This window comes from Leopardus geoffroyi, chromosome A2, assembly GCF_018350155.1.
Source record: "Leopardus geoffroyi isolate Oge1 chromosome A2, O.geoffroyi_Oge1_pat1.0, whole genome shotgun sequence".
Taxonomy (NCBI): Eukaryota; Metazoa; Chordata; class Mammalia; order Carnivora; family Felidae; genus Leopardus; species Leopardus geoffroyi.
The window spans coordinates 25,825,107-25,852,924 of record NC_059331.1 but is presented as its reverse complement, the minus strand read 5'-3'; the positions used below and the strand labels follow the sequence as shown (position 1 = coordinate 25,852,924).

Here is a 27,818-nt window from a genome sequence, read left to right as displayed (position 1 = left end):
TGAAGAGATCAAAATAACTTATAGTGTAAAAAGCTGAAGAGATTTCATGGCCATTTGTTACCTGATCTTAGGTAGAGTATCTTAACATTTTCCTAAAAGTTTCCAGCAATATATTTATCAAAGATTCCAATAACACCATTTTAAACATATTCTATTGATAACCAGAAGGTAAGAAGAGAAGTGTAGAAGTCCAAGTTCATGCACTATAAAATTCATGTTTCCTCACAGATCCATAGTTATATGTATGTTTTAGACACATATATTTACATATATGTTTAAAACACATATTTTATTTCTAAACAGTTCCTACAGTGATGGCTGACCCAGAAAACTGACAAATAACAATCCAGAAGAACCAACACATTACAAAAATGCACTAATTCAGTAATTTTAAAACATGCTAATACAAAGTCACCTAGCACAGGGGTAAAAAACTTATAACCTCTAATGCCTCTAAGTGCATAATTCTATTAGTAAATATAGCCAGGTCATTAAGAAAAGGTTTTTTCCTTTACTCTATTTAAGGTGACAAGGAAATGTTTAATCACTTTAGAAAAATTTCCATCCAAAAAATTATTTGGTTGTAAAAGGTGTACATTTTCAACTCATCAGAAAATCCTGTTTTCTGAAATGACTCATTCCCTGAAGCTATCAAGAAACTATGGCATAATTATAAATGGCATAATCTCTAATCTATTAAAATATATTTGAATTTTAAATTTTATCTAGATGGAGATGTACTTCAAATTCCCTAAACTCAAGTAAACACTTATGTTTGCTAAATCTTGCTAGCATTTTATTCTATACTGGAGTATATTCATTAAAAACCACATACAGTGATAGGAATAGAAATTTTAATATTAAGTTGATATTACAAGGTCTTAATCTCTGTGATTTTCCTAAACACTTGTACAATTTTTATTCTAAAGCACCTAAAACTATAACAACAGTTTGAAAAAAAGTTATACGCTCATTTTACAAGTAAACTTCACAATGACAATTATATAGTTTTTTTAATAAAAATTTTTTAATGTTTATTTTGAGAGAGAGAGAGAGAGAAAGACAGTAGGGGAAAGACACAGAGAAAGGGAGACACAGAATCTGAAGCAGGCTTCAGGCTCTGAACTGTCAGCACAGAGCCCAATGCGGGTCTCAAACCACCAGATTGTAACCTGAGCCAAAGTGGGAAGTTGGACGCTTAACTGACTGAGCCACCCAGGTACCCCTAAGCAGTTTACAAACATCATTAATCAAAAGTCATACAGGATCTTTTGTATATGGGTTTTTTTCTTGTTTTTAAGTAGGGGATTTTAGCTGATATCAGAAGTCTACATAGGAAAATAAATGCCAGAGGCACGTGGATGTCTCTGTCAGTTGAGCATCTGACTTCCGCTCAGGTCAAGATCTTGAGGTTTGTGAGTTCCAGCCCCATATCGGGCTCCCTGCTGTCAGTCAGCTTGTCAGCGCAGAGCTTGCTTCAGCTCCTCTGTCCCACTCTCTCTGCCCCTTCCCCACTTGTGCTCTCCCAAAAAATAAATTAAAAAAAAAAAAAAAGGAAAATAAACGCCTATGACAAAAATCACCACCTTATTCTACTTAATGCAGAAATGCATGATTAAGTTAATATATTTTCGCTTCTCAATATTCCCTCAAAATAGCATAGTCATGCAGTCAACATGATCTTCACAGATATTAACAACTTACAGATTTTCAAATGTGAATAATTTAGAAGTATTAAATCATAATCTCTGGGGGATAATTAAATCATAATCTCTGGGAGGCATCAATGTGTTTTAAAAGCTCCAGACTATTCTAATATGAAGCTGAGGTTACAAACTGTATATTTCTTTCAATGTCCCTACAAAATATTAACTAAAAACTTTTTTCTTTCAATTTAATTCTGGACCAGATTTTAAGGGAGTAGCTTTAAACATTTCCTTAAAATAGTATAGATTTATACTCTTAATCTCCATTTCAACTTCTGGAGATTTTGATTTAAACAGTAATTTTTATCATGCTTATAAAATGTGTCTTAATAAATCAAGTTTTAAAAAGAAAAAAGGGACAGTTTAGCCATTTAAACACTAACACTATTTTTTGCTTTAAATTAAATGATGTCAGATAGCTCAAAGTCACAGTACCAAAGCACTTTTTAAATCACACTATTTAATCAACTGTTTAAATATACGGTCATATTATTAACAAAAAGCTTTCTCATTAAAATAAAAGTTCTGCTGGGGCAGCTGGCAGGCTCAATTACAAGAGCATGGAACTCTTGATCTCAGGTTCATGAGTTCAAGCCCCATGCTGGGTGTAGAGATTACTTAAGTAAATAATTTAGAAAGAAAGAAAGAAAGAAAGAAAGAAAGAAAGAAAGAAAGAAAGAAAGAAAGAAAGAAAGAAAGAAAAAGAAAAGTTCTGCCTACAGATGTACAACATCCAAAAAAGACAGGAGATAATCAAAAAATAACTGAAATAACACTGGAAAAGGAGAAACTGAAAAGGTTTTGGGTATTTAACTGAAAGTCCTCTTTGAACATAATTGATGGCATAGTATTTCCAAAATTTCTCTATCTCAAGAGATACTAGACCAAATCTCCTGAAAATGGAAATATTCTATAGCCAACAAATAAGTAAATATGAGTCTCAAAAGGACATAGTCTGAATCTACCTAAAAGAGCCATGTTGGGGCACCTGGCTGAGTCTGAGTGTCTGAGTCTTGATATCAGCTCAGATCATGATCTCACAATCATTAGATTGAGCCCTCCATAAAGGCTCTGTGCTGAGCATGGGGCCTGCTTGAGATTCTCTCTCTCTCTCTCTCTCTCTCTCTCTCTCTCTCTCTGCCCCTCCCCCATGTGTATACATACATACACATATGTTCTCTCATGAATGAATGAATGAATGAATGAATGAACAAATAAATAAATAAATAGGCCAGGTTAAACATGCTTTCTTTTTAACTTAATAAGTTAATGTTTATTTATTTAGAATAGGTGGTATAGTTTCAAGGTTCCAGAAATACTAAAAAAGGTATATACACTCAAAAGTCTTCCTGTCATCCTTATCTCATAAAGACAGTTTCCACCCTACCGTACTTCCACATAACCAGGTTACTAACTCCTTTATGTATAACCCTTCCAGATTTCTTTATGCATAAACAAATAAATAACAAATATGAATTCTTATTTTCTCTCTTTTGCATAAAAGGTAGATTATTGTGTATATTGTGCTATGCCCTGTTTGTTGTTTTGTTGCTTGACAATATATCTCATTCTTTTTAAAGATTCTTCAATGAAGTAGAATCTCAGAAAGTCAGTCCATTTAGTTTTATACTTTATAACTTATAATCCTCTTATGCTCATCCCAATAAAGACACACATAATATAGCTGCAATAAGAAATCTTTGGAATTTAAAAATCTTATGTGACATTGCTATTTTTTTAATGTTTACTTATTTTTGACAGAGATCCCTGAGCAGGGGAGGGGCAAAGAGAGAAAGGGACAGAGGATCCAAAGTGGGCTCTGTGCTGACAGTAGAGAGCCTGATAATAGGGCTCAAAATCACGAACCATAAGATCATGACCTAAGCCAAAATTGGATGCTTAACCAACTGAACCACCCAGACACCCCCTGACATTATTATTATAAAGAATTTACTGAAGTATGGAATGCATACAAAGAAGTGAACAAATCAAAAGTGTATATAGCTTGATGAATCACCACTAAGTGAACACACCTTTATAACTAACCACCACCCAGGTCAAGATATAAAACATTACTAACACATCATCTACCTGACTTTTTAATATTTTATGATCTATTAGTATCTAAGACACATGTTAGAGAAATTTAATAGTACTGACTTCCTAAACTTACATTAGGGATACAGATTATGGGTTTCCTTTTCAGTTGGCTTAACCTGTTATTTATTTTAATGAAATAGTTCATATATACAAAAATAAACAGAAACATAGCAGTAAGAACTAAAGAATATTAAAATAAACTTTCATGTACCTAACACCCAGACTGAGAAGACCCCTGCCTCTCCCATAAGGGCAGGCAGTATGGCTTAATATTTAAGAGTGCAGACTCTGGAGCCAGACTGCCTGGGTTTGATTATAGGATTTACTTCTTATTAGCAGAATGATTTGGAGTAGTTAAGATTTTCTGTACCCTTATTTATAAGCTCCTTTATTCAGAAATGAGAACAACAATAGTGCCTGCTTCACAGCACATACTCATTTAATTATGAGAATTAAATAAGTATATATTTATAAAGTATTTAAAACACTTTACAGTATATATTATGTAAAATTTAGCTATTTTTATATCCATTCTCTGCCTCCCTCTCAAGGAAATATTCATCATTCTATTACTATATAGGAAGTAACATATATATATATATATATATATATATATATATATATATATGAAAAAGTATCACGATTTCTAAGTTCTATATTAACTGGCATCATAGTCTAAGTATTCCTTTGCAACTTACTTTTTTCATTCAACATTTCTGAGATTCATCTGCATTGATAATGTACAGCTATTGTTTATTCATGTTCACTCTTGTACAGTATTCCATGGTATAAATTAACAGAAGTACTTACATATTCATGTTGATGAACATCTGGGTTACTTCCAGTTTTTTGCTATTACAGAAAATACTATGAAAACCTGCTTGAGGGGCATCTGGGTGGCTCACCTAGTTAAGTGTCCAACTTCAGCTCAGGTCATGATCTCACTACTCATGATTTTGAGTCCCGTATTGGGCTCTGTGCTGACAGCTCAGAGCCTGGAGCCTGTTTCAGATTCTGTCTCCCTCTCTCTCTGTCCCTCCCCACCTTGTGCTCTATCTCTGTCTCTAATATAAACATTAAACATAAAAATTTTAAAAAAGTTCTCTACCTCTTCCTCTGCCCTTTCCTACTTGTGTGCACACATGCTCTTTCTCTTTAAAAAAAAAAAAAAAAAATGCTTGAACATGTCTCCTGATGCAGATATAAAAATGTTTTTGTAGTGTATACACTACACTTAGGTAAAGAACTGCTATCTCATTAGGTATACACAAGCATTATAATAATGTCAAATTGTTTATCAAAATAGTTATATTAGAGCATTACATACTTTTATTAATAAAGAAAGGTCTAAAATCAATTATTTAAGCTTCCAATTTAAGAAACAGAAGAGAATATCAAACAGAAAAAAAGCAGAAAGAAGCATATAATAAAGGTAAGAACATAAATCCATGAAAGAGAAAACAGAAAAAAACATATTTAAAATAATTGAATATTTAACATCAATAAAGTTGAAAAACTTCTGGCTGTAGTAATAAAACAAAAAAAAAGAGAAAAGACACAATACTGGGAATGAGAGAGGTAACATCATTATAGAATCTAGAGATACTGAAAGGGTAATCAGGTAATGTTATGAATAATTTTATGCCAATTGACCCAACAACTTCGATGAAATAGATAAATTTCTTTAAAGACACAAACTATCAAAATTAACTCTACAATAAATAAGTAACCCGAAAAGCTCTGTATCTGTCAAAGAAACTGAATTGATAGTTTAAAACTTTCCACATACAAAAAAATAAATAAATAAAATACAAACCTACGTGACTTCATTAGTGAATTCTACCACGTATTTAAGACTAACCTTTCATGAATAGATATGCAAAAATCCTTGACAAAATTTAAGCAGATCACATCCAGTAGCATATTAAAAAAATACAGTATAATCAGGTGGAGTTTATTCCAGGAATGCAAAGTTGATTTAATATTCAAAAGTCAATCAGGGTTTAACTCATCAAATCAATAACAGAGCATGGGAGTTCCTCTACAGTGTCGTCCATACTTGATATCATCCAACTTTTTTTTAAATCAAACTCAACACCCAAAAAACAAATAACCCAATAAAGAAATGGGCAAAAGACATGAATAGACACTTTTCCAAAGAAGACATCCAGATGGCCAACCGACACATGAAAAAATGCTCAACATCACTCATCATCAGGGAAATACAAATCAAAACCATAATGAGAGACTAACCACCTCACACCTGTCAGAATGTATAAAATTAACAACTCAGGCAACAACAGATATTGGTGAGGATGTGGATGGAGTAAGAGGAACCCTTTCGTACTGCTGGTGGGAATGCAAACTGGTATAGCCACTCTGGAAAACAGGATGGAGGCTCCTCAAAAAATTAAAAATAGAACTACCCTATGACCCAGCAACTGCACTACTAGGTATTTATCCAAAGGATACAAGTGTGCTGTTTCGAAGGGACACATGCACCCCCATGTTTACAGTAGCACTATCGACAATAGCTAAAACATGGAAAGAGCTCAAATGTCCATTGACTGATGAATGGATAAAGAAGATGTGGTGTGTGTGTGTGCAGACACACACACACACACACACACACACACACACACACACACACACACTGGAATATTACTCGGCAATGAAAAAGAATGAAATCTTGCCATTTACAACAACATGGATGGAACTAGAGCGTATTATGCTAAGCAAAATAAGTCTGTCAGAAAAAGACATGATTTCACTCATATGTGGAATTTAAGGCACAAAACAGATGAACATAAGGGAAGGGAAGGAAAAATAATATAAAAACAGAGATGGAGACAATCCATAAAAGACTCTTAAATACACAGAACAAACTGAGGGTTGCTGGAGGGAAGGTGGGTGGGCGGATAGGTTAAATGGGTGATGGGTATTAAAGAGGGCACCTGTTGTGTTGATTACTGGATGTTATATGTAAGTGATGGATGAATCACTAAATTCTACTCCTGAAACTAATATTACACCGTATGCTAACTAGAATTTAAATAAAAACTGGAAACATTAAAAAAACTAAATTAAATTAAAAACCACAACAAAAATAATAAAGGCAGAAGAATGTTTTGTTTTTCTTTTTTAAGTTCATTTATTTATTTTGAGAGAGAGAGAGAACAAGTGAAGAAGGGGCAGGGGCGGTGGAGACAGTATCTGAAGCAGGCTCTGTGCTGACAGCAGAGAGCCCATCGCAGGGCTTGAACCCACAACCTGTGAGATCACGACCTGAGCCAAAGGTGGACACTCAACAGACTAGTCGAGCCACCCAGGCACCCCTATCCAACTTTTTAAAGTTTATCCCCCCAGTAATCTGCACACAGCACGGAGCTCAAACTCAGGACCCTGAGATCAAGAGTCTCTTGCCCTACTGACGGAGCCAGCCAGGCACTCCAAAATTATCCAACTTTTTAAATGAGCATAAATGGAACTGAAGGTTTAAGTTTACAATTTCCTAGTTATGCTGAACATCTTGCGTTAGTTTATTGGTCATTCTTATTTCTTCTGTGAAATTCTTATTTGTGTTAACCATTTTTTTTCTCTTGGGTTGTGTCTTTTTTGTTAATTTGAACAAATCCTTTCTATATTCTAGACACTTATCCTTTATACGTGATGTGTTTTACAAATATCTTCCCCTAGTTTTTTTTTCCTTCTTCACTTTTTTCATTCTTAATGAAAAAGATAATTTTAATGTATTTGCATTATCAATCTTTTATTTCAATTACGCTTCTTTGTGAATTTTTTATAATATATCCTTCCCTACCCCAAGGTCATAAAGATATTTCACACTCTCTTCCAAGAGGATTAAAAAAAAAAAAAAAGGGCAGAGGCACTTGGGTGGCTCAGTCTGTTAAGCGTCCGATTCTTGATTTCGGCTCAGGTCATAACCTCACAGTTTGTGGGATTGAGCCCTGTGTCTGCGCTATTGGCACAGAGCCTGCCTGGGATTCTCTCTCTCATCCCTCTCTGTTCCTCCCCCCATTCTCTCTTTCTCTCTCATTAAATAAACAACATTAAAAATAAATTAAAAAGACAAATTTCTAAAGTTAGTAGTACTTCTAGATTTCTTTGGAGATGGGACAACTAGGTAGCATTGGCTGAGCATCTGACTTCAGCTCAGGTCATGATCTCACAGCTGGTGGATTCAAACACCATGTCAGGCTCTGTGCTGACAGTTCAGAGCCTGGAGCCTGTTTCAGATTCTGTGTCTCCCTCTCTCTCTGCCCCTCCCCTGCTAGTGCTCTGTCTCTCTCTCAAAAATAAGCAAACAACAAAAAAAATTTTTTTCAGAATTTCTTTGGAGAAACGTAGTATGTTGGTAATAAGTGTTTTAACCACCTACTAAATACTAGGCATTGCACCTATATTGTAGGGCTACAAGGCAGTAAAACCTATTACACTTACCTTTAAGAAAAACATAAATTATTTTTATTATTATTATTCAAGAACTAAGGCAGCATAACATAATCAAGTGTTAAGTTTTATGATAAACATGATCAAAGTTCAAAATATTATGAAAAGGAATTAATCAGTGAGAATTGTGGCAATCAGTAAAATCCGATGAAGAAGAGCATTAAACCTTCACTTAATTCTGACTTAGAATAACAACAAACACTAGAATTTACCTAAAACATACTGATATTTAAAATAGCCAACAGAGGGGCGCCTGGGTGGCTCAGTCAGTTAAGCGACCGACTTCAGCTCGGGTCACGATCTCGGGGTCTGTGAGTTCGAGCCCCGTGTCGGGCTCTGGGCTGATGGCTCGGAGCCTGGAGCCTGCTTCCAATTCTGTGTCTCCCTCTCTCTCTGCCCCTCCCCCGTTCATGCTCTCTCTCTGTCTCAAAAATAAATAAACTTAAAAAAATAAAATAAAATAGCCAACAGAGGGGCAAGTGGGTGGCTCAGTTGGTTAAGCGTCTGACTTCAGCCCAGGTCATGATGTCACAGTTCCTGGGTTCAAGCCCTGTGTCAGGCTCTGTGCTGACAACTCAGAGCCTGGAGACTGCTTCATATTCTGTGTCTCCTTCTCTCTCTGCCCCTCCCCTGCTCATGCTTTGCTTCTCTTTCTCTGCCTCTCTCTCTCTCTCTCAAAAATAAACATAAAAACAATTTAAAAATAATACTATTTAAATAATAAAAATTTTAAAATAATACTATTTAAAAATAGTCAACAGAGGGGCACCAGGGTGGCTCAGTCAGTTAAGCGTCTGATTCTTGATTTCAGCTCAGGTTGTGATCTCCTGGTTCATGGCATCAAGTCCCACATAGAGAGCTCTGCGCTGAAAATGTGGGGCCTGCTTGGGATTCTCTCTCTTCTCTCCCTCTCTCTTTCTCAAAATAAATAAATAAACATTTTAAAATAATAAAAAATAAAATGGCAGCTCTTTCTGCCCACAGGTCCTGTCCCCATGTTTTAATAAAATCACGTTTTGTGCACCTAAATAAATAAATAAATAAATAAAATTTAAAAATAAAAAATAAAACAGCCAACAGATAAGGGCGCCTAGATGGCTCAGTGGGCTAAGTGTCCGACTTCAACTAGGGTCATGATGTCATGGTTCTGTGAGTTCAAGCCCCGCATCAGGCTCTCTGCTGTGAGCGCTAAACCCACTTCAGATCCTCTGTGTCCCTCTCTCTCTGCCCCTCCCCCACTCATACTGTCTCTCTCAAAAAACAAACATTAAAAAAAAATAGCCAACAGATAAAAACCATAAAGTCTGAATTCATGCAAACTTGCATGTGATAGCAAAATAAAATGGAAAATATAAGTAAAAATGTAAAACATAAATAAACATTATATTGCTTAAGGGCTTTATATAAATCAGATTTACCCAGCTCAACTCTGCACACGACCAGGAAATTCAAAATTCAAAAGCAAAAGACAGCTAGCAGGTTAAGTGAGTTGGATAACAGAATTAACTCCTACTATCAGAATATTACATAGTCATAAAACTGGAGCTATGACATTGATTCCAGAAAAGAGAGTACCCTTTCTAGCAAGTCTTTTTAAAAGCGACTGAACTTAAAAACCTGAAGAGTTTTTTTCCAACCTCAACATTCAGATACAAACACTCTATTTTGTTTTGGGGGAATAATATTTTGAAAGCAGGACTTAAATATCAGAATTCAATACTTTATAAGTGAAGCATAGCAGGTAATAGGTTATCAGTAGGCCTATAACAAAACAGTCATTTCAGAAAATAATTGTTAAAATTTATAATTTACTAGCACACCTAAACCTCTAAACTGGTAAAATGACAAAGCAATAATAACAAAAAGTAATAAAAGTAGGAAGGAATAATGACTAATTTTTACAACACAACCATATAATATTTGAAAGTGCTTTTTAATCACTTTCTCACACATTAACAGTTTACCTATTGTTATATCAGCTTTCAAAACAGTTGCAGCTAAAACAAAGGATAAAATTTTGATTCAATTCTCAAATCAGGTCATTGGTGAGGGAAGTGGGAGGGAAGAATTATTAAAAGCGAGTACAATGCCAATAAACTTAACTGATGCTTATCTGAAAACTGCCTCCACAACTGGCAATTATGAACCAAAAACTCAGCTTAGAGCATCAATTTAAAATGGTAAGACTAGCACTACCACATAAGGTTTATGTTTCAAAATGTTTTTCTACTGAAATTCTAATATATGTTCTATCACTTAACACCTGCCTCTGACTTGGCCATTCACATGCATTATTTTCTTCATCATTATATTTGTAACTTCATTCATTTTTCATTTAAATATTAAATCTGTATTTCTGGGAATATCAGAAATGGTATTTAAGTGAATTTATTCCAGGGGCGCCTGGCTCAGTCGGTTAAGAGTCCAACTCTTGCTCTCAGCTCAGGTCATGATCCGACCATTGGTGAGATCCAGCCCAGGTTGGTGAGATCGAGCCCCGCAGATCTCTGCACTGACAACGTGGAGCCTGCTTGGGATTCTCTCTCTGCCCTTCCTCTCCCCCTCCCTCAGAATAAGTAAACTTAAAAAATAAATACATAAATGGATTTATTCCAGAATTTAAAATGACTGACAAAAGAAATATACCTTAAAATGATGAATACAAGCACAATCTTTTCACGTGCCAAGAGAGAAGCAATCTTGAAAATAAGAACTCATACCCTGGAACCTTTAAATCTTGTCTACTCACTATACCTATGAATCCAATCTTCACTTTCCAATCACCCTATTATGAAGTCAGCATATTAAAGCAGATGAGGGTTTTATAACCCACTGTAAAACATATCAGTTTAGTTATTAGAGTTACCTGGGAAGATTAAGGGGCAGTTTGGCTTTTTCCAAAGTTGCATGCAAATCCAAGATTCTTACTTCCAAGGTTTGTGCCTTGGTTCCCTCAATGTTTCTGTCCTACTGTTCCAGCAACCTTTGTACCTCTACAGCCTTCCTGAAATGGAACCTGATTTAGGTTTACCTCTACCATTTAATAGAAACTATCTGGTCAATCCAGTATAGAGCTCCTTAACACACAACTGTCTCCTGACTACCTTTCTGGGCTGATGCCTTTTTATGTAGACCTTTTTGCACCCAGAACATCTGTTATCTTCTACCCTAAATCTTCAGGGTCTAGTTCAAGTCCCCCTTTCTAGACAAACAAGCCTTTACTACCTTAATCATATAGCTCTCTTAATTTCACTTAAAACTTTATTCTTTCCTAAGTTGTTCATGGGAGTTAGTTTTGGCTTCCTAATTAAACTATAAGCTCCTCAAAGACTGAAGTAACATCTTTGTTTTTATGTTTTACTATGAACTGCTTCATGAATTTGTGTGTCATCCCTGTGCAGGGGCCATGCTAATCTTCTATCATTCTAATTTTAGTATATGAGCTGCCAAAGTGAACATTTTTTAATTAAAAAAAAATTTTTTTTATGTTTATTTAAGCAATCTTTACATCCAACATGGGACTTGAACTCGTGACCTTGAGATCAAGAGCTGCATGTTCCACCAACTGAACCAGCCAGGCACCCCTGAAGTAATATCTTAATACCTTCATCATGTCCCATTTGCCTAATACAGAATATGCACTCTTTCACATGTTCCCTGATTGACTGACTAGATTCTCATCATATTACTCATTCAGCTCCTTTCATTTCAAATCTTCAAGTAAGGCAAACCAAGTATGCTACTGATTTTTATTGCTATTACCAGGGAAACTCTATAAACTAGGTAGTATTGGATAATGAATATTAATTATAAGACTATTTGAACTATTTTTACACACAACAATTCTGACACCAAATGCATGGTGTCTTCCAACACCACTCTCCAACTCTCTAATACAAGCCGGATGTCCTACAATTCCATTCTACACTATCTACCTGGAATTAATGTTGGATACCACAAGTTAAGGGCTCAGTCCCACAAGATTGCATCCAGTTGAGATGCCAGTCAAAAGTCCCAAGTTGTTAGTGATGCTTCCAACCAATCAGCTATAAATTCAGAGGATTCCTAATTCACTCCTCAGTTTTGATAATTCATTAAAACGACTCGCAGAACTCAGGAAAGTGTTTTACTTACTATTACTGGTTTATCATAGTGGATACAACTCAGGAACAGCCAAATGGAAGAGATGGGCAAGGTATGGGGGAAGGGGCTTCTATGCCCCCTCTGTCCTGGTGAGTCACCCTCCCAGTACCTTGTAGTGTTTACCAAACCTAAAGGAGCTACATTGCCTCCTCTCTTGCCAGCAGTGCTCAACTACTCCAAAGACTTGATAGCTCTACTTTCTCCTTCCCAACTGCATTTCCCAGAAAACACCCTTCTCTGTTAGGCTTTTCTGCCTCAAACACATACTATTCCCTTGGGCTGGAAAGCCCTGCCCTTTTTTTTTTTTTTTTAAGATCTTATTTTTAAGTAATCTCTACACCCAATGTAGGGTTTGAATTTACAACCCCGAGATTAAGAATCCCACGCTCTACCGAGCCAGCCAGGTGCCCTCAGAATGCCCTGCTCTTTCTTTTATCCAGCTAGCAAAACCCTACTCACTCTTCAAACAGCAATGTAAAACAACTTTCTCTATGAAGTCCTCTTCCTTCCTTCCACATTTTCTGCCCCCAGTCTTGGGGGAAGGAACACATCACTCCCTTAGCTACTCAGAAACAATGATTAACAAATATTTCTATTGTTAGACTTATTTGTATTATATTTTTCAGTGCTACTTACTGGGCACTATACCACAATGCAAGCATTAAACAGTCAGATACTTGTTAAAGAATAGGAATGCATAGGGGCGCCTGGGTGGCGCAGTCGGTTAAGCGTCCGACTTCAGCCAGGTCACGATCTTGCGGTCCGTGAGTTCGAGCCCCGCGTCGGGCTCTGGGCTGATGGCTCAGAGCCTGGAGCCTGTTTCCAATTCTGTGTCTCCCTCTCTCTCTGCCCCTCCCCTGTTCATGCTCTGTCTCTCTCTGTCCCAAAAATAAATAAACGTTGAAAAAAAAAATTAAAAAAAAAAAAAAAAAAGAATAGGAATGCATAATGGTCACAATCTAAGTTCAACTATAAGTGAATAATTTATTCTAGTCAAGACAACATCATTCATTCTAATAATCTTTTATCCACCCTCTATATGTCTGCATACCCAAAAGATTCACTGATGACACTCCTATGTTTACTGCAGTGTTATTTACAATAGCCAAGATATGGAAGCAACCCAAGTGTCCACTTGACAGATAAATAAAGAAGATGTAGTGTGTACACACACACACACACACACACACACACACACACACACACGTACACAGTGGAATATTACTCAGCCGTAAAAAAAAAAAAAAAAAAAAAAAAAAGAGATTTTGCCATCTGTGACAACATGGATAGACCTAGAGGGTATTTTGCTAAGTGAAATAAGCCAGATAGAGAAAGACAAATAGTACATGACTCCACCTACATGTGGAACCAAAAAAAAAAAACCAAAATAAATGAATAAACAAACAAAAAGCAGAAACAGACCCATATATACAGAGAGCAAACTGATGGTTGCCAGAGGGGAGGAATGTGGAGGGATGGGCAAAATGGATGAAGAGGAGTGGGAGATACAAGCTTCCAGTTATGGAATGAATAGTCACGCAGATAAAAGGTACAGCATAGGGAACATGGTATTGTAACAGCATTGTATGGTGACAGATGGTAATAGGAACACTTGTGTTCAGCATAGCACAATATATAGAGCAGTACAATCACTATGTTGTACACCTGAAACTAATGTAACACTGTATGTCAACTATACTTCAATTAAAAAAAAGATTCACTGGTAAATAAATTACTTTACGCTTCCCAGATTCAGACTGGAGCTTTTAAACTGTATCTTTCCACCATTTCCCAACTCCCACATTAAGACCTTGATACTACAACTCGTCAGTAATATCAGAATTGTGCATATTAATAAACATTTCAACATTGGAAACCCTCTCCATCTACTAAAGTTTTTAGAACAAACGTCTACCAATAAGGTACACTAAGGAAGTAGTGACAAATATTAAGCTACATGGCACTTCAAAAGCAGCTCTGCTAATCCCACCCACATTTGAACAGTTGTTCTGCACTCTTCTACTTCCTACACCCTAATCTGTTTTCACTAAGCTATTACTCCATCTAACATTCTTTTTTTTTTAGAAGAGCTTTTTTGAGATATAATTCATACGCCACACAATTCACTGATTTAAAGTGTACATTTCGGAGTGGCGCAACCATCACCGCAATCAATTTCATAACATTTTCGTCATCTCAAAAAGAAACCCATACCATTTAGCAGTCACTCTCTGTATTAGTCAGGGTTCTTAAGAGAAACAGGACCAATAAATAGGATGTGTGTATATAAACAGAGAGATTTATTTCAAAGAGTTGGTTCATGTGACTGTGTGGACTGTCAGGACCGAAATCTGCAGGGCAGGCCAGCAGGCTAGAGACACAGGGAAGAGTTGCTATTGCAGTCTTGAGTATGATGGTTCTATGAAGGCAGAATTCCTTCAGAAGAACCTCAGTTTTTTCTCTTAAGGGCTTCAACTAACTGAATGAGGCCAACCCACATTCTGAAGGATAATGTGCTTTACTCAATATCTACTGATTTAAATGCTAAGCACATTTTAAAAGTACCTTCACAGCAACATCTAGACTGGTATTTGACTAAAAACTGGAAACTGTGGCCTAGCCAAGGTGACATATAAAATTAACCATCACACTCCCTGTTACTCCCAAACCCTGGCAACCACTAATCTACTTTCTCTCTATGGAATTGCCTATCCTACACATTTCATACAAATAGAATACAACATGTGGCCTTTTGTGTCCAGCTTCTTTCAGTTAACATAGTGTTTCCAAGGTTCATCGATGCTATGCTATGTAGAAGTACATAATTCCACTTTATTGTTGAGTAACATCCCATTACATAGTATACCACATTTTATTTATCCATTCATCAGTTGATGGTAAATTTGGGTTCTTCCCACTTTTTTTTATTATTATGAATAATGCTACTATGAACATTCATACAAGTTTTTGTATGGACATATGCTTTCATTACTCTTGGGTATATACATAGGAGTAGAATTGCTAGGTTAGATGGCAACTCTATAACATTCCGTTTTACCATGCAAACTGTTTGAAAAAATTCAAAACTACAAATTTTGTTTACTCTACAAGTGTAACTACCATTCCTATACTGGTTACATACAGCATGATCTTGTTTTCCAGCCCTTAATTTTTGAAACAGAAGGAACTTTATAACTAGCATTTAATACTATAGTTAATATTTCAAGAAACAATAAAAAAACAAAATAGTCATTTTTTCTGTAATAGATTTACTTATGGGGGGGTCATACATACATATATACACACACATTCTATTTAAATTTTTTTTAACGTTTATTTTATTCATTTCTGAGACAGAGACAGAGCATGAGTGGGGGAGGGGCAGAAAGAGAGAGGGAGACACAGAATCAGAAGCAGGCTCCAGGCTCTGAGCTGTCAGCACAGAGCCCAACGCAGGGCTCGAACTCACAAACCGTGAGATCATGACCTGAGCCTAAGTCAGTCACTCAACCGACTGAGCCACCCAGGCGTGCCCCCACACACATTCTATTTAAAACACAACCTCCTGGGGCGCCTGGGTAGCTCAGTCAGTTGGGCATCTAACCTCGACTCAGGTCATGATCTCGCAGTTCACAGGTTCAAGCCCCGCGTCAGGCTCTGGGCTGACAGCTTGGAGCATGGAGCCGGCTTCAGATTCTGTATCTCCCTCTCCCTTTGCCCCTCCCCTGCTCACGCTCTCTCTCTTTCTCAAAAATAAATAAACATTGAAAAAAACTTATTTTAATAAATAAAACACAACCTCCAAACATACTAAACTTAGAAATTATCTGATGTAAAAAAAAAAAAAGTATCATTTTTTTGTTTATTATAGTATCCGAACAGTGATACTCCAGTATCCTTACACATAAAGAGTTGTTTTTATTCAATCTGTAAAATATTAAGTGATTAACAAATACTGTTTGAGGAACTAATCTTCAATTAAAACTCTAAACTGATGGGGGCACTTGGGTGACTCAGTCAGTTAAGTGTCCAACTTCAGCTCAGGTCATGACCTCAAGGTTCGTGGGTTCAAGCCCCGCATCAGGCTCTGTGCTGACAACTCGGAGCCTGGAGCCTGCTTCAGATTTGGTGTCTCCCTCTCTCTCTGCCCCTCCCCCACAAAAAAATAAACATTAAAAAAAAAAATACTAAACTGATTTACTATCAAAATATCTAAGAGTTAATAGACAATAAGGTTTTTATTTAATGCATTTTTTTTCTTCTGATCTATTTTTCACTAACAGGCTGGTGATGAGATTAATGATGAAGAGTGCTGAGGTAGCAAGCAACGGAGTGGTCGAAAGTGCGCATTCTACAATCAGATGACTGGAGTCTGAATCCTGACTCTACTACCATCTTTGTTACCCTGAACAAATTCTTTCACCTCTCTGAACCTCAGTTTTCTCATCTGTAAACAGGATGATAATACTACCTACTTCAGAAGTTTGTTGTGAGGATTAAATGAGATAATACATATAACTCTTAGCACACCACCTGGTAAATACTCAATAAATGATAGCTATCACTTTTATAGAAGTCTGGATGCTGGTCAGAACTCAGAGCATATTAACATATTTCAGATAAGCCTACCACAATTCACTTAATATCATCAGCTAAAAAGTACATTTTTAAAAAACATTTCTTTTGAGAGAGTGCACGTGCGCATGGGTAGAAGAAAGACGGGTGGTGGGGAGTCCCAAGCAGGCTCCATGAGCCCAACACGGGGCTAGATCCCACAAACCACGAGATCATGACCTGAGCCAAAATCAAGAGTCAGAAGCTTAACTGACTGAGCCACCTATAGGTGCCCCAAAAGTATATTTTAAATTATCACCCAATCACTTATGAAAAAAAGTAACAGAAAACTATGTTCCTTTACCTACATACCCAAGTAGGTAAATACACAGAAAAAAGTTTTGAAAATTATATGCCAAACTAATAATAACAGTTACTTCTGTAGTAGGGAAGGAGGATGGGAGGTACTATGTTCAGGAGGACATATATATTCTCTATATAGATTCCTATTGCTTGAATTTTTGAGAATGTATTCCTGATATTTGCAGAAGTAAAAAATAAGAAGTAACAGCTTAAAAGTCCATATTGGAAATTCATTCTGCTTGGCTCAGCCAGAAAAAACCAGTAGTTATAAATGTAGACAAACCTATAAGCCTGAAAGTACTGACAAAACCTTAATACAAGTAAATAAGAAAACAAAGTTTCTTACAGCTTTAAATTAAAATCTAACCCAAATTAAATAATTCGCAAAGAATACAGTACTAATCACCAAAAACTTCCATGTTTTCAAATGCCTGTACAAACTTTTCAACTTTTCTTCTTTATACCTATCAGCCACACTCCTTAAGGATAAAAGATTTACATGGGAGGCAAGTTTTTCCAAGGCTGTTTCAGTTATTTGCATAAACACCCAAATCCAAATCAGTTGCCTGAATGCAAACCTAAGAAAAAATATATTTACTGCTGGAAGTAATAGAGGTATGTTTAAAAAATACTAGCTGACTCAGAGAAATAATTAACTCAGGTTCACATAGTCTTTGAAAGTCTTGTCATATGATACGATTTCAGTTATGCTCCCAGAAAATTATAACTTAGCCTATTTTTCAAGAGAGCAAATTTTCATTATAATAACTGTTCAGTCCATAAGATAGTTTAAATTTTTTTTTTTCAACGTTTATTCATTTTTGGGACAGAGAGAGACAGAGCATGAACGGGGGAGGGGCAGAGAGAGAGGGAGACACAGAATCGGAAACAGGCTCCAGGCTCTGAGCCATCAGCCCAGAGCCGGACGCGGGGCTCGAACTCACGGACCGCGAGATCGTGACCTGGCTGAAGTCGGACGCCTAACCGACTGCGCCACCCAGGCGCCCCAGTCCATAAGATAGTTTAGAATAAATGTGTAGCAGTTGGCTTTCATTTCGGGGGGGCGGGGCTGAGGGGAGTAGAGCGGAATGTAGATTCTGGTCCCAACTCCCATAGTTACTAATAGGTGACCTTGTACCAGTAACCTCTAAACATCCAACTCCTTTAGGATAAAATGCACCCAGCCTGTAGCTGCTCTACCTACCTCCTAGATATGTGTAAGAGGGTTACACATATCAAGTAAAATAAGAAAGTACTCTGACTATAAAATCCTTAAAACAAAAGTAGTATTTTGCATGAGAATGGATATGTATGTAATACCTCAAAATTAATATCACCAAACACAAGATTATCTATGGTCCCAAAACGCTTAGCAAAGCATCTTGCACACTGCAAATTCTCAATAAGGAATGATTTATACAAAGACTACCTATTGGTAATTGAGTCCATGATCTCAAATTAAGAACTAACTCAAATGACCTTCTGCCCTTTGACCCCCCTCAGGGTTTATAGAAGTACAGACTGCTCCATTGTTCAGACATCACTCATTCAAACATTTGTGTAGTGCCTATCCCCTTGTTCTCAAGAGCTCACATCTGGCAGGGCAACAGCACATTTGCATTATAGTTATTTTGTTGTCTGTGTCCCATAATGAAATTATATACAAAGTTCTATGGAAGTATAAAGGAAGCAGCAATTAATTCTTTAGTCAGTGGGAGTTAGGGAAGGTTTCACATTGGAACTGGGCCTCGAGGGATGAAGGGGAAAGGTCATTCTGGAAGACAAAACAGCAAAAAAGGCACTTGTTCTAGGAACAGTGAGCACTGTCACACAGCTACTGCACAGAGTTTGGGGCAAAGGGAAAAAAAGAGTAAGAGAAGATGGGGCTGGAAAAAGGAGAAATGAGAGAGATTTTGAATGGGTTTGTACATCAAGTTAAAAATTAACAGGGCAACAATTAAGATTTTTGAGGAGACTTGTAAACTGTTCATTCATTTGTAGTGGCAGAGAGAGAAGCACCAGCAGGAGAATCCTTAGAACATTTCCGCAGCTAACAAATGCCATCATTTTTCTTGATTTAAGTAACTGACATACATTAAGAACCAATCTCAGTCTTTTCACTTAAAAGTCTAAATGACAGACACTCTCCTCCCTATTTACCAAAGAGAATAGATACTAAGCTCTAACATAAATACCACTTGAAAAAAACAAATAGGAGCCTGAGAAGGCAAAGAGTAGATTCAACCTAAGAAGTAAAGTCAAATACCTAAGCAGGAAAAAAAAGAAAAAAAAAGGTTTCAAGTATATACACCACCCATATTTTTAATAGCTTGAATAGATAAAATGTTTCATTAATTTTCCATTATTGTAAAAAGTGTGAAATGAATCTGTGTTTTGGATATACAACTTGGCCTTCTAAACATGTTTACATCAACGTGTCTTAAACATAACATTGGTCGATTATAACGCTTTCTCACAAAAACCAGCACCTCTTAATGACATTTTTACTTCTATCAACAAAAAAATCTGGTAAAGCAATACACAAACAAATAAAATCAATGATCTGATATTTTCCAAAAGCTGAGGCCAGGATCTCTGCTGTCATATTTAGATGTGGGGAAGAAGAAATTATCTTGGCTATCAAATTCTGGAGATTCTTCTCTTTCAATGGCTTCCTTGCAATGTCCTTGGAATGTGACATATCATACCTGCTTTTATGCCTTTACTTCAGTAATTCTTCTCACCCAAAACTCCTTCTCCTGGTATTTACATCCATTATTTACATCTGCCTTACTTTAAGTCCTAAGGTCTATCTCAAATTGTATCTCATCCATGAATCATCCCTAAAATCTCCAGAACTTACAGAACCTCTCTTTTTGCTCAAGTCCTAATAGGCAGGATAATATATTTGTCTTTTCTCACTTTCTGGCACTTAATCATTTTTATTCCTACTGTGAGCCTGGTCTATGCCCTTATAAAATGACATCATATCTAAACTGTTACAAAGCCTTGGAATAGCAGAGAAGTTAAGAGCTTGGGTTCTAGACTCTCTAGAGTTAAGAGTCCAAATGCCTACATTCGAATCCTGGCTCTACCATTTAATAGCTATGTGAATTTAGGCAAATTAATCTAATCTAATCTTTCTGTGCCTTAATTTCCTCAAAGGTTAATATGGGAAAAATAAGCACCTATCTTAAATACTTATTTAAGGATTAACTGTTAACATGTAAAGCAGTTAGAACAGGACATGGTACATAGTTAGTGCACAACAAGTGTTAATTAAGCAGTTACCCATTTGCCCTTGCTCCAGGCCTCCCTACATATTGTTGTTGTATCACTTTTAAATGGTGGTTCTGTTATGTCAGCGCACAGAACTTTCCCTGGTCTCCCATAGTGCATGGATCCATGCCCTTGGTAATTAAGGAACTCCACAACTATCTACTCAGCTTCAGTTACTCAGCATCTACTTTATACAAAATAAGAGACAGGTATAAGGCAGACACACCCTCTGTTTCATGGTCTGACAACTAAGTATAAAAAAGAGATACAAACATAAAACATCACACAGAATGGATGTTCACCCATAGCTACTCTCCAAAAACACTCTCGAATCCAACAAAATCGATTTCATCAGTGATGGGAAGATGTCAAACTCAAAATTATCTGCTTTTGTCTGTTTTATTTTACTCTCATCTCCTCAAAACACACAAAAACCACCCAAAAAAGGATACCTTTTCTTAGTAACTATCCACCCCTATTTTAAAGTCGAATTAAAACACCATCACTCTTGCCATTTAAACTTATTTAATACTATCTTGTCTCAATCAACTATTCTCAAAGTGTATAGTCACCCTCTCTATCTAAAACATAGTTTCCTAGAAAGAAGGAGTGACAATCTCTTCCCAGTTTTTGTCGTTTTCTTCCCTCTCATCACTGTGCCCTCCACTAAAACAGATCATGATAGAACAGGTGCTCAAAAATATGCATAGAATTTAAGTAAAAAAGTGAAACTGGAAGTAGAATACTCCTACTACTACCACTTGTTACTAATTACTAAGTAAACTAGAGTAAGAGTGGAAATAGACTACCGTATCAACCACTAGACTATCACTTGTCCATAAAGCCTCAAATCAAGTGGGACCACCGAAATCAGGAGGTAGTCCACTCACTATCCCTTCTATGTAACCACCACATGGAGAGATTTGCTTCTTCAGTGGTACCTTGGAACAATGGAAGGATTAAAAACATTCCATTATCTGCCATCTTATTTCAAGAGCCTGACCTCCAAAAAGAAGTGAAGGATGTACACAGGGCCAGCATCCAAGCAGGGCAAAAACCAACTGCTACACCCCTAAGTAGATGATTTGGGAAAACTTATTAAATTCCACTTTGTCACAAAGCTATTGCTCTCCAACGAGCAGGTTTTAAGTACCATAACACATTCCACACACTTAGCATTAAAAAAGTATCACCTAGGGGCATCTGGGTGGCTCAGTCTATTAAGTGACCGATACTCGATTTCGGCTCAGGTCACGATCTCACAGTTCATGGGATTGAGCCCAACATCAGGCTCACACACTCTCTCTCAAGATACATAAATAAATATTTTTTTAAAAAGCATCACCTAGATTTCCATGTGCCTATGTTTTCCAAATTTTTTTTTTAATTTTTTTTTAACGTTTTATTTATTTTTGAAACAGAGAGAGACACAGCACGAATGGGGGAGGGGCAGAGAGAGAGGGAAACACAGAATCGGAAGCAGGATCCAGGCTCTGAGCCATCAGCCCAGAGCCCTACGCGGGGCTCAAACTCGCAGATCGCGAGATCGTGACCTGAGCTGAAGTCGGACACTTAACCAACTGAGCCACCCAGGCGCCCCTGTTTTCCAAATTTTCTACAACGAACATGTATTACTTGAGTAATCAGAAAGCTTCGTGTTTATTACTTCTTCCAGCTCTTTAATTTATTTTTGAGAGAGAGAGAGAGAGAGAGAGAGTGAGCATGCAGGGAGGGGCAGAGAGAAAGGGAAAGAAACGGAATCCCAACTAGGCCCCGCACTGTCAGCACCAAGCGTGATGCAGGGCTCAAACCTACAAACAGTGAGATCATGATCTGAGCCAAAATCAAGAGTCAGATGCTTAACCGACTGAGCCACCCAAATGCCCCATTACTTCCTCCAGCTTTTCATGGGTCTCCTTTAATGGCCAGTGCCAAATGCAAAAGTCACAAGGTAAAAGTCAACCGAAGGGCATATTACTCCAATTTTCCACCTCCTGGGGAAAGTGCCAATTTGAACAACGTTCTCAACTTCATTTGTTTCAATTTTAAAAATTATTTCTACATATGCCATCACATGAAAGAAAAACAATTGTCATTACCTTCCTAAGACTCCACAGCAATACAGCAAATTGCAAAGAGCTGCCTAAATGGTTCCCTGTTTCCCCACCTTAAACACCCTCCTCCCTAAGTACTGATCTCTTAATAAGGACCCGAAAAGGTGCTCAGTAATTTACATGATTATCTCAATCCTCAAAACAATAGTAGGTACCATTATTATCCCCAGGAGACAAAACTAAAGTTTGAAGACGTTTGAAAAATAAAAACTTGGGGGTGCCTGGGTGACTCAGTTGGTTAAACATCTGACTCTTGATTCTGGCTCAGGTCATGATCTCACGGTTTGAGAGTTCGAGCCCCATGTCAGGCTCTGTGCTGACAGCATGGAGTCTGCTTAAAATTCTCTCTCTCTTCCCTTTCCCAGCTCATGTTCGTTCTCGTTCTCTCCCTTTCTCTCTCTCTCTCTCTTCCCCCCCAAAAAATAATAAAATAAAATAAAATAAAATAAAATAAAATAAAATAAAATAAAATAAAATAAAAATACAAACTTGCCTAAGGTGATGCTTGCAGGAGGGGATTCTGGTGTTGTACAAAGAAATTTGCTGGGAATATATATTAGGCTCAGTGACTTTTGTTAGGAGAAATCCTCAAACAGGAAATTTCACACATAGAAAACAATAAGTAGTATTTGGTCGAACTATGGGTTTTCTTTGGACTTGTGTATCTCAGGATATCTGGCACATAATAGGTGCTCAATAAAAACATGTCTCTTCAAACCTAAAATTTAAATAATTCATAAAACAATTTGATCACATGGCAAAATCCGACAGGCTATTTGTTTTAACTAAATTAGTTTGTACAACAATCAATAATTATATCTATGCCTAAAGTAATGACTTCATGTCCTGAAGTGTTTCTAGCTAAAGCAGAAAAAAAGTGAAAATGGAAATAAGCTACACATCTTTTAAAGTTTTTTCTAATTACAAATTCCATTAAAAATTTTAACGTCATCTCAATTTATACAATACTCACTATTGATCTATCCTTAGCCATCTTAAAATAACCTATTGTGAGGGTTTTAGTATAGCCATGAAACACACTGTTCATATAACCACTATTTTTTAAATAATAGAAAAAATCTGAGTCTCCTTTGAATAGTGTATCAAAGAAGGTGCATTTGCAGATTATGTACTTTAAGGAAACCTGTTATCTGATTAAGTTGGACCTTAGCTTAGACAAAAAGGTAAAGCTGATTAAGTTAGGACACTAGCAGTTAACTGATGTTTGAATTTGATAGCTGGAAAGATGAGTTTTGTGAACACTCACTTTAAATGCTTATGGGTAATCCATGAAGTGTTTTAGGCATCCAAATTTTAGTTTCCAGGGAGAAAAAAAGGGTCTGTTCCATAGGTAAATGAACATCTGGTGTTATACAGAAAAATTAACATATTTTTCAGTTCTCATCCTACACACAGAGTAGGGCATAGGTATTATGCAAGCACAATCTTTTCCTCCTTTCTTTAAAAAATGATTTATATAATAATTCCTTAATTCAGTAGCAACAGAAATAATGTTTTCTCTTCTTTTTTTGTTTTTTAGGCTCAGGCTTCTTTCATTTCAAAACCCTACTCTTCAAGACTTAAATTCTTCTTTTAAAAAAGACCTAATCATTTAACTCCGAGCAAAAAGTCAGGAGGTGAAACCCAAGGTATTCCTATTAGTCTTACATAACTTACTCTAAGTTGGAACTGATACAATAGCTTAACTAAAACCTGAGGTATAAAGACAAAAATCAGTTCTTTGGTATATTCTCCACACACATAAAGAGTTTTAAAAATTAAAAGGGCCTTATTTTTTTTTTCTTGCATTCTTAAAATATAAGTACCCACTACAGAATAAATTAGGGCACCAATATAAAATGCAAAAGAGTCACACTTAAAATAAAGAGCATTAAATTCATCCTATCACATCGAGGTAATGCAATTGACAGAACTGGGGAATAATTTCAAATAAATTAATTTCTTAACACTGATTTTTAAAAATCACCTCTGTAAGTATGCATTAAGTATTTTTTATAAGTTCTTGCAGGGAACATCAAAAAGTGATTTTCAAAAGCAATATATGTATGTTCATCCATCTTGCAAACAAAACTGAAAATGTAAAGTTACAGTTATTAGTGTTTAAATGAAATTGGCTTTTAAAATTGCAAATTACTCGTTCATGGGTAAATATGTATCAAATCTTTCAAAAATGTAAATTTACACAAACAACTGTCCTTACTAGGAAGACCCTGATCTGCACTCAATTAAAAGCTATGTGTTAACTACATCTCACCACTGAGACACCTGAGCCTCAGTGTAATACCAGCCACAGATTCCCTGCATTGCTTTGGAAACTGCTGCTTGCTTACTAAAGCACTGAACCGCAAATTCGCCTTTCTAAAAAGACTGGAAGCAAGAAGCCAAGTTTCACTATCTAGTTTTCCGAAATGAGTTAGGGTTTGGGATTTCACTGGGAATGACCACATTATCAAGATGCCATCGCCCTCCCGAGGCATTTAATTACAGTACCTTCTCTGTTTCCATTCAACCACCTCAACTAAACTTCCAATAGAATCAGACACACAAAAAGTTTCTTCCATGGCCTTGCTGAAAGTCTCCTCTGGGTGCAATGCTGGGATCCTGCATATATTACGCAGAAAGGGCAAAGGGAAACGAAAAGTAAAGATTGTTAGATAACGTGGTGACATTACCTTGCCCGTCTTGTGATCAAACCAGACGAGAGCGTGGTTCCTTGACAGCACTTTGCAATCAAAGGTAGCATTATTCTGAGCTGGTCGACAGCGGGCCACGGAGCGGCCGATTTTAATAGGTTCGTCCAGGTAGACATGGCGCTCCTGAAATGGGTGCGAGTTCGGGCGGCAAGTGAAGATGGCCAAGGCTGACGGCATCGAGGACAGACTGGGGTGTCTCTCCTACCAAGGGACAAAGAGGAGTTCCACCGGATCCGGACTGCCCTTCACAAGCTTATACCCCTATCCCCCCCAAAATTTTAAATTAAAACAAACTGCGCATTGTCTAAGCATAACCAGTGAACATCAACAACTCTTCACTTGAGTGGGAAGACAAGCCAGCGCAAGCCCCATCACCTCCTTTAAAACCCAGCAGCGCCCTGATCAGACAAAGTCCCCGACTGGCAGCTTTCAGTCCATCCTCTTCCCTGGGAAGAAAAGGCTCAAACATCGGTCAGCTCCGGCTAAGAAAACTCCTGGAAGACAGTTCAGGGACTGGAGGTATCCAAGCAGATGAGTCACACACCAATTCTTGTGTTTTGTTTGGGATCGCGGCCGCTTTTCCCCCTCGGTGGCGGAAATGTTGCAGCACTGCAGCATGAAGGAAGGGTCGGTTCCGTGCGGCCAGGAAGGTCCTTTTGGGCCGAAGGAAGGTGTAGCCGAGCACCTCTGGGCAGCCACCGCCCGTCTTCGAGGGCCTCGAGAGTGGAAGGGCAGGGGCGAGGGGGTCGGTGAGGGGGTCTAGACGGCCAGCGGGACAGTCTGCATTGCTCTTGCTGCACGGAGGCCACCCGGGAGGTGGCACGGGGTCCCTGGCACGAGCCGAGGCAGCGGTGGCTGGGGTCCTTGGCGCGAGGAACGGGGACAGGCAGAGGCGCGGGCAGCGGCCGAGTGGGGACTCCCGGGCACCTGGCGGGCGTCCCCGCGCCCAGGGCGGGGATCCGGCTCGGCAGGCCGGTACGGACCGAGCGAGGCGCAACCCCGGGGAGGCTTGGGGGGTCTCGGCCCGCAGGAAGTTGGTTCCTGGACGTCTGAGCGACTGGCTGCTGCTCAGCACACGGGCAGCCTTCCTTCAGGGTCGCCCCCACGAGGGTCGCATCTCAGGGACGGCAGCCGCAGCTCCCAGCGGACGAGGAGGTGGGGGAGGGAGGCTGGCCCGGAGATTGGGGGAGAGGCCTGGAGGCCCCGGGCTGGGTCCGCCGCAGCCTCCACCACTCGCGGCCGGTGGAACACGCTCAGGCTGTGCCCGACAAGGCAGGAAACTTTCCGACCTGGTGGGGAAAACATCAAAACAAACGGCCGTCAGGCGCCGGTGCCCGCCCGCCTCAGCCCGCACCCCCTTCAACCCGCCCCTTGCCAGTCCCCACGACTGGCCAAGACCTCGGCCGACCTCTCCGCGGACGAGCTGCTGGGATTTAGAGCCCGAACGCCACGACGGGTCCAGCCTCCCTCGCCGCCGCCACCACCGCCTCAGCTTACCTTGCCAGCGCCGGCCGCCATAGTGACTCTGACTGAAACCTACCCGGTGCACCGCCACGGGAACGCGCACCCTTCAAGGGCCCTCCTACCCCCTCTCCCGCGCCGTAGTCCAGGGTCGTCACGTGTTCGACGCCGTGGAAGCCATGATGGTCAAGGGCAGAGAAAAGGGCACGCTAATTTTTAAGGAGCCTCCAGGCGCCATGTTAGTTAAGGGCTGGAAGCTTCAAACCATGGGACAACCTTTACAACCATTTTGGTTAAGGGCAAGAGAAAATTTGACCTGTTGAAGGCTTTCCAAACAAAACGTGACAATTTCCTGCGTTACCATCTTGGTAAGAAGACACCAGCTTTTACTAAATTTTACTCATTATACTTCTCGTTGAAGATACCAACGAGCGAAGAGAACAGACACATCCGAAGGAGTTGTTCATTTGCAGTCATCTTAGCTGTGGGCAACACAGTCCCCTACAGCCGCCTTAGGTGTGGCCAACCAGATTCCCACAAGTCTCAGGATTTGTGCATCTAAAATGAGATCCCTCCTCCCCCTGCAAAAGTCTTCTGAGAATCCTGCCCAGAGAAAAACTCTTAGTCTCCGCATTCCATTTCGAATGACCATTCTTCTCTTGGGACCTATCACGTCCCCCAGGGCTCCAATGCAGATTCTACCCCGGAAAGAGTGTGACTTCAGAAAGTTTAAAATCACCGTGCTTCCAGAGAAAGGTCAAACAATTTTCAATATGAAAAAAAAGAGGGTATAGTCCCCATTCATAATATTATGGTAGATGACGAGTCTGTAGAAGGAAAAAATACAAAACCTAAAAGAAAATTTCAAGAAAAGATGGTGGGAAGGAGTTTTATTCATTTAGAACCAATGGTGG

General features: G+C 38.3%; 1 protein-coding gene and 1 pseudogene across 34 annotated transcripts in view; both read right to left on the bottom strand.

Moving 5' to 3' along the window:
* The window catches only part of LOC123605781 (sarcolemma associated protein), a 149,949-nt gene extending 123,738 nt beyond the window's left edge, over nucleotides 1–26,211 (bottom strand). For all 34 annotated transcript variants that reach the window (XM_045493299.1, XM_045493318.1, XM_045493306.1 and 31 more), the window contains exon 1: nucleotides 25,423–26,211. In XM_045493299.1, the coding sequence (XP_045349255.1) occupies nucleotides 25,423–25,620 (198 nt within the window). In that variant the 5' untranslated portion in view covers nucleotides 25,621–26,211. The remainder of the gene's footprint in view (nucleotides 1–25,422) is intronic.
* Nucleotides 11,633–11,733, bottom strand: LOC123607759 (annotated as a pseudogene).
* Nucleotides 26,212–27,818: the final 1,607 nt, after the last annotated feature.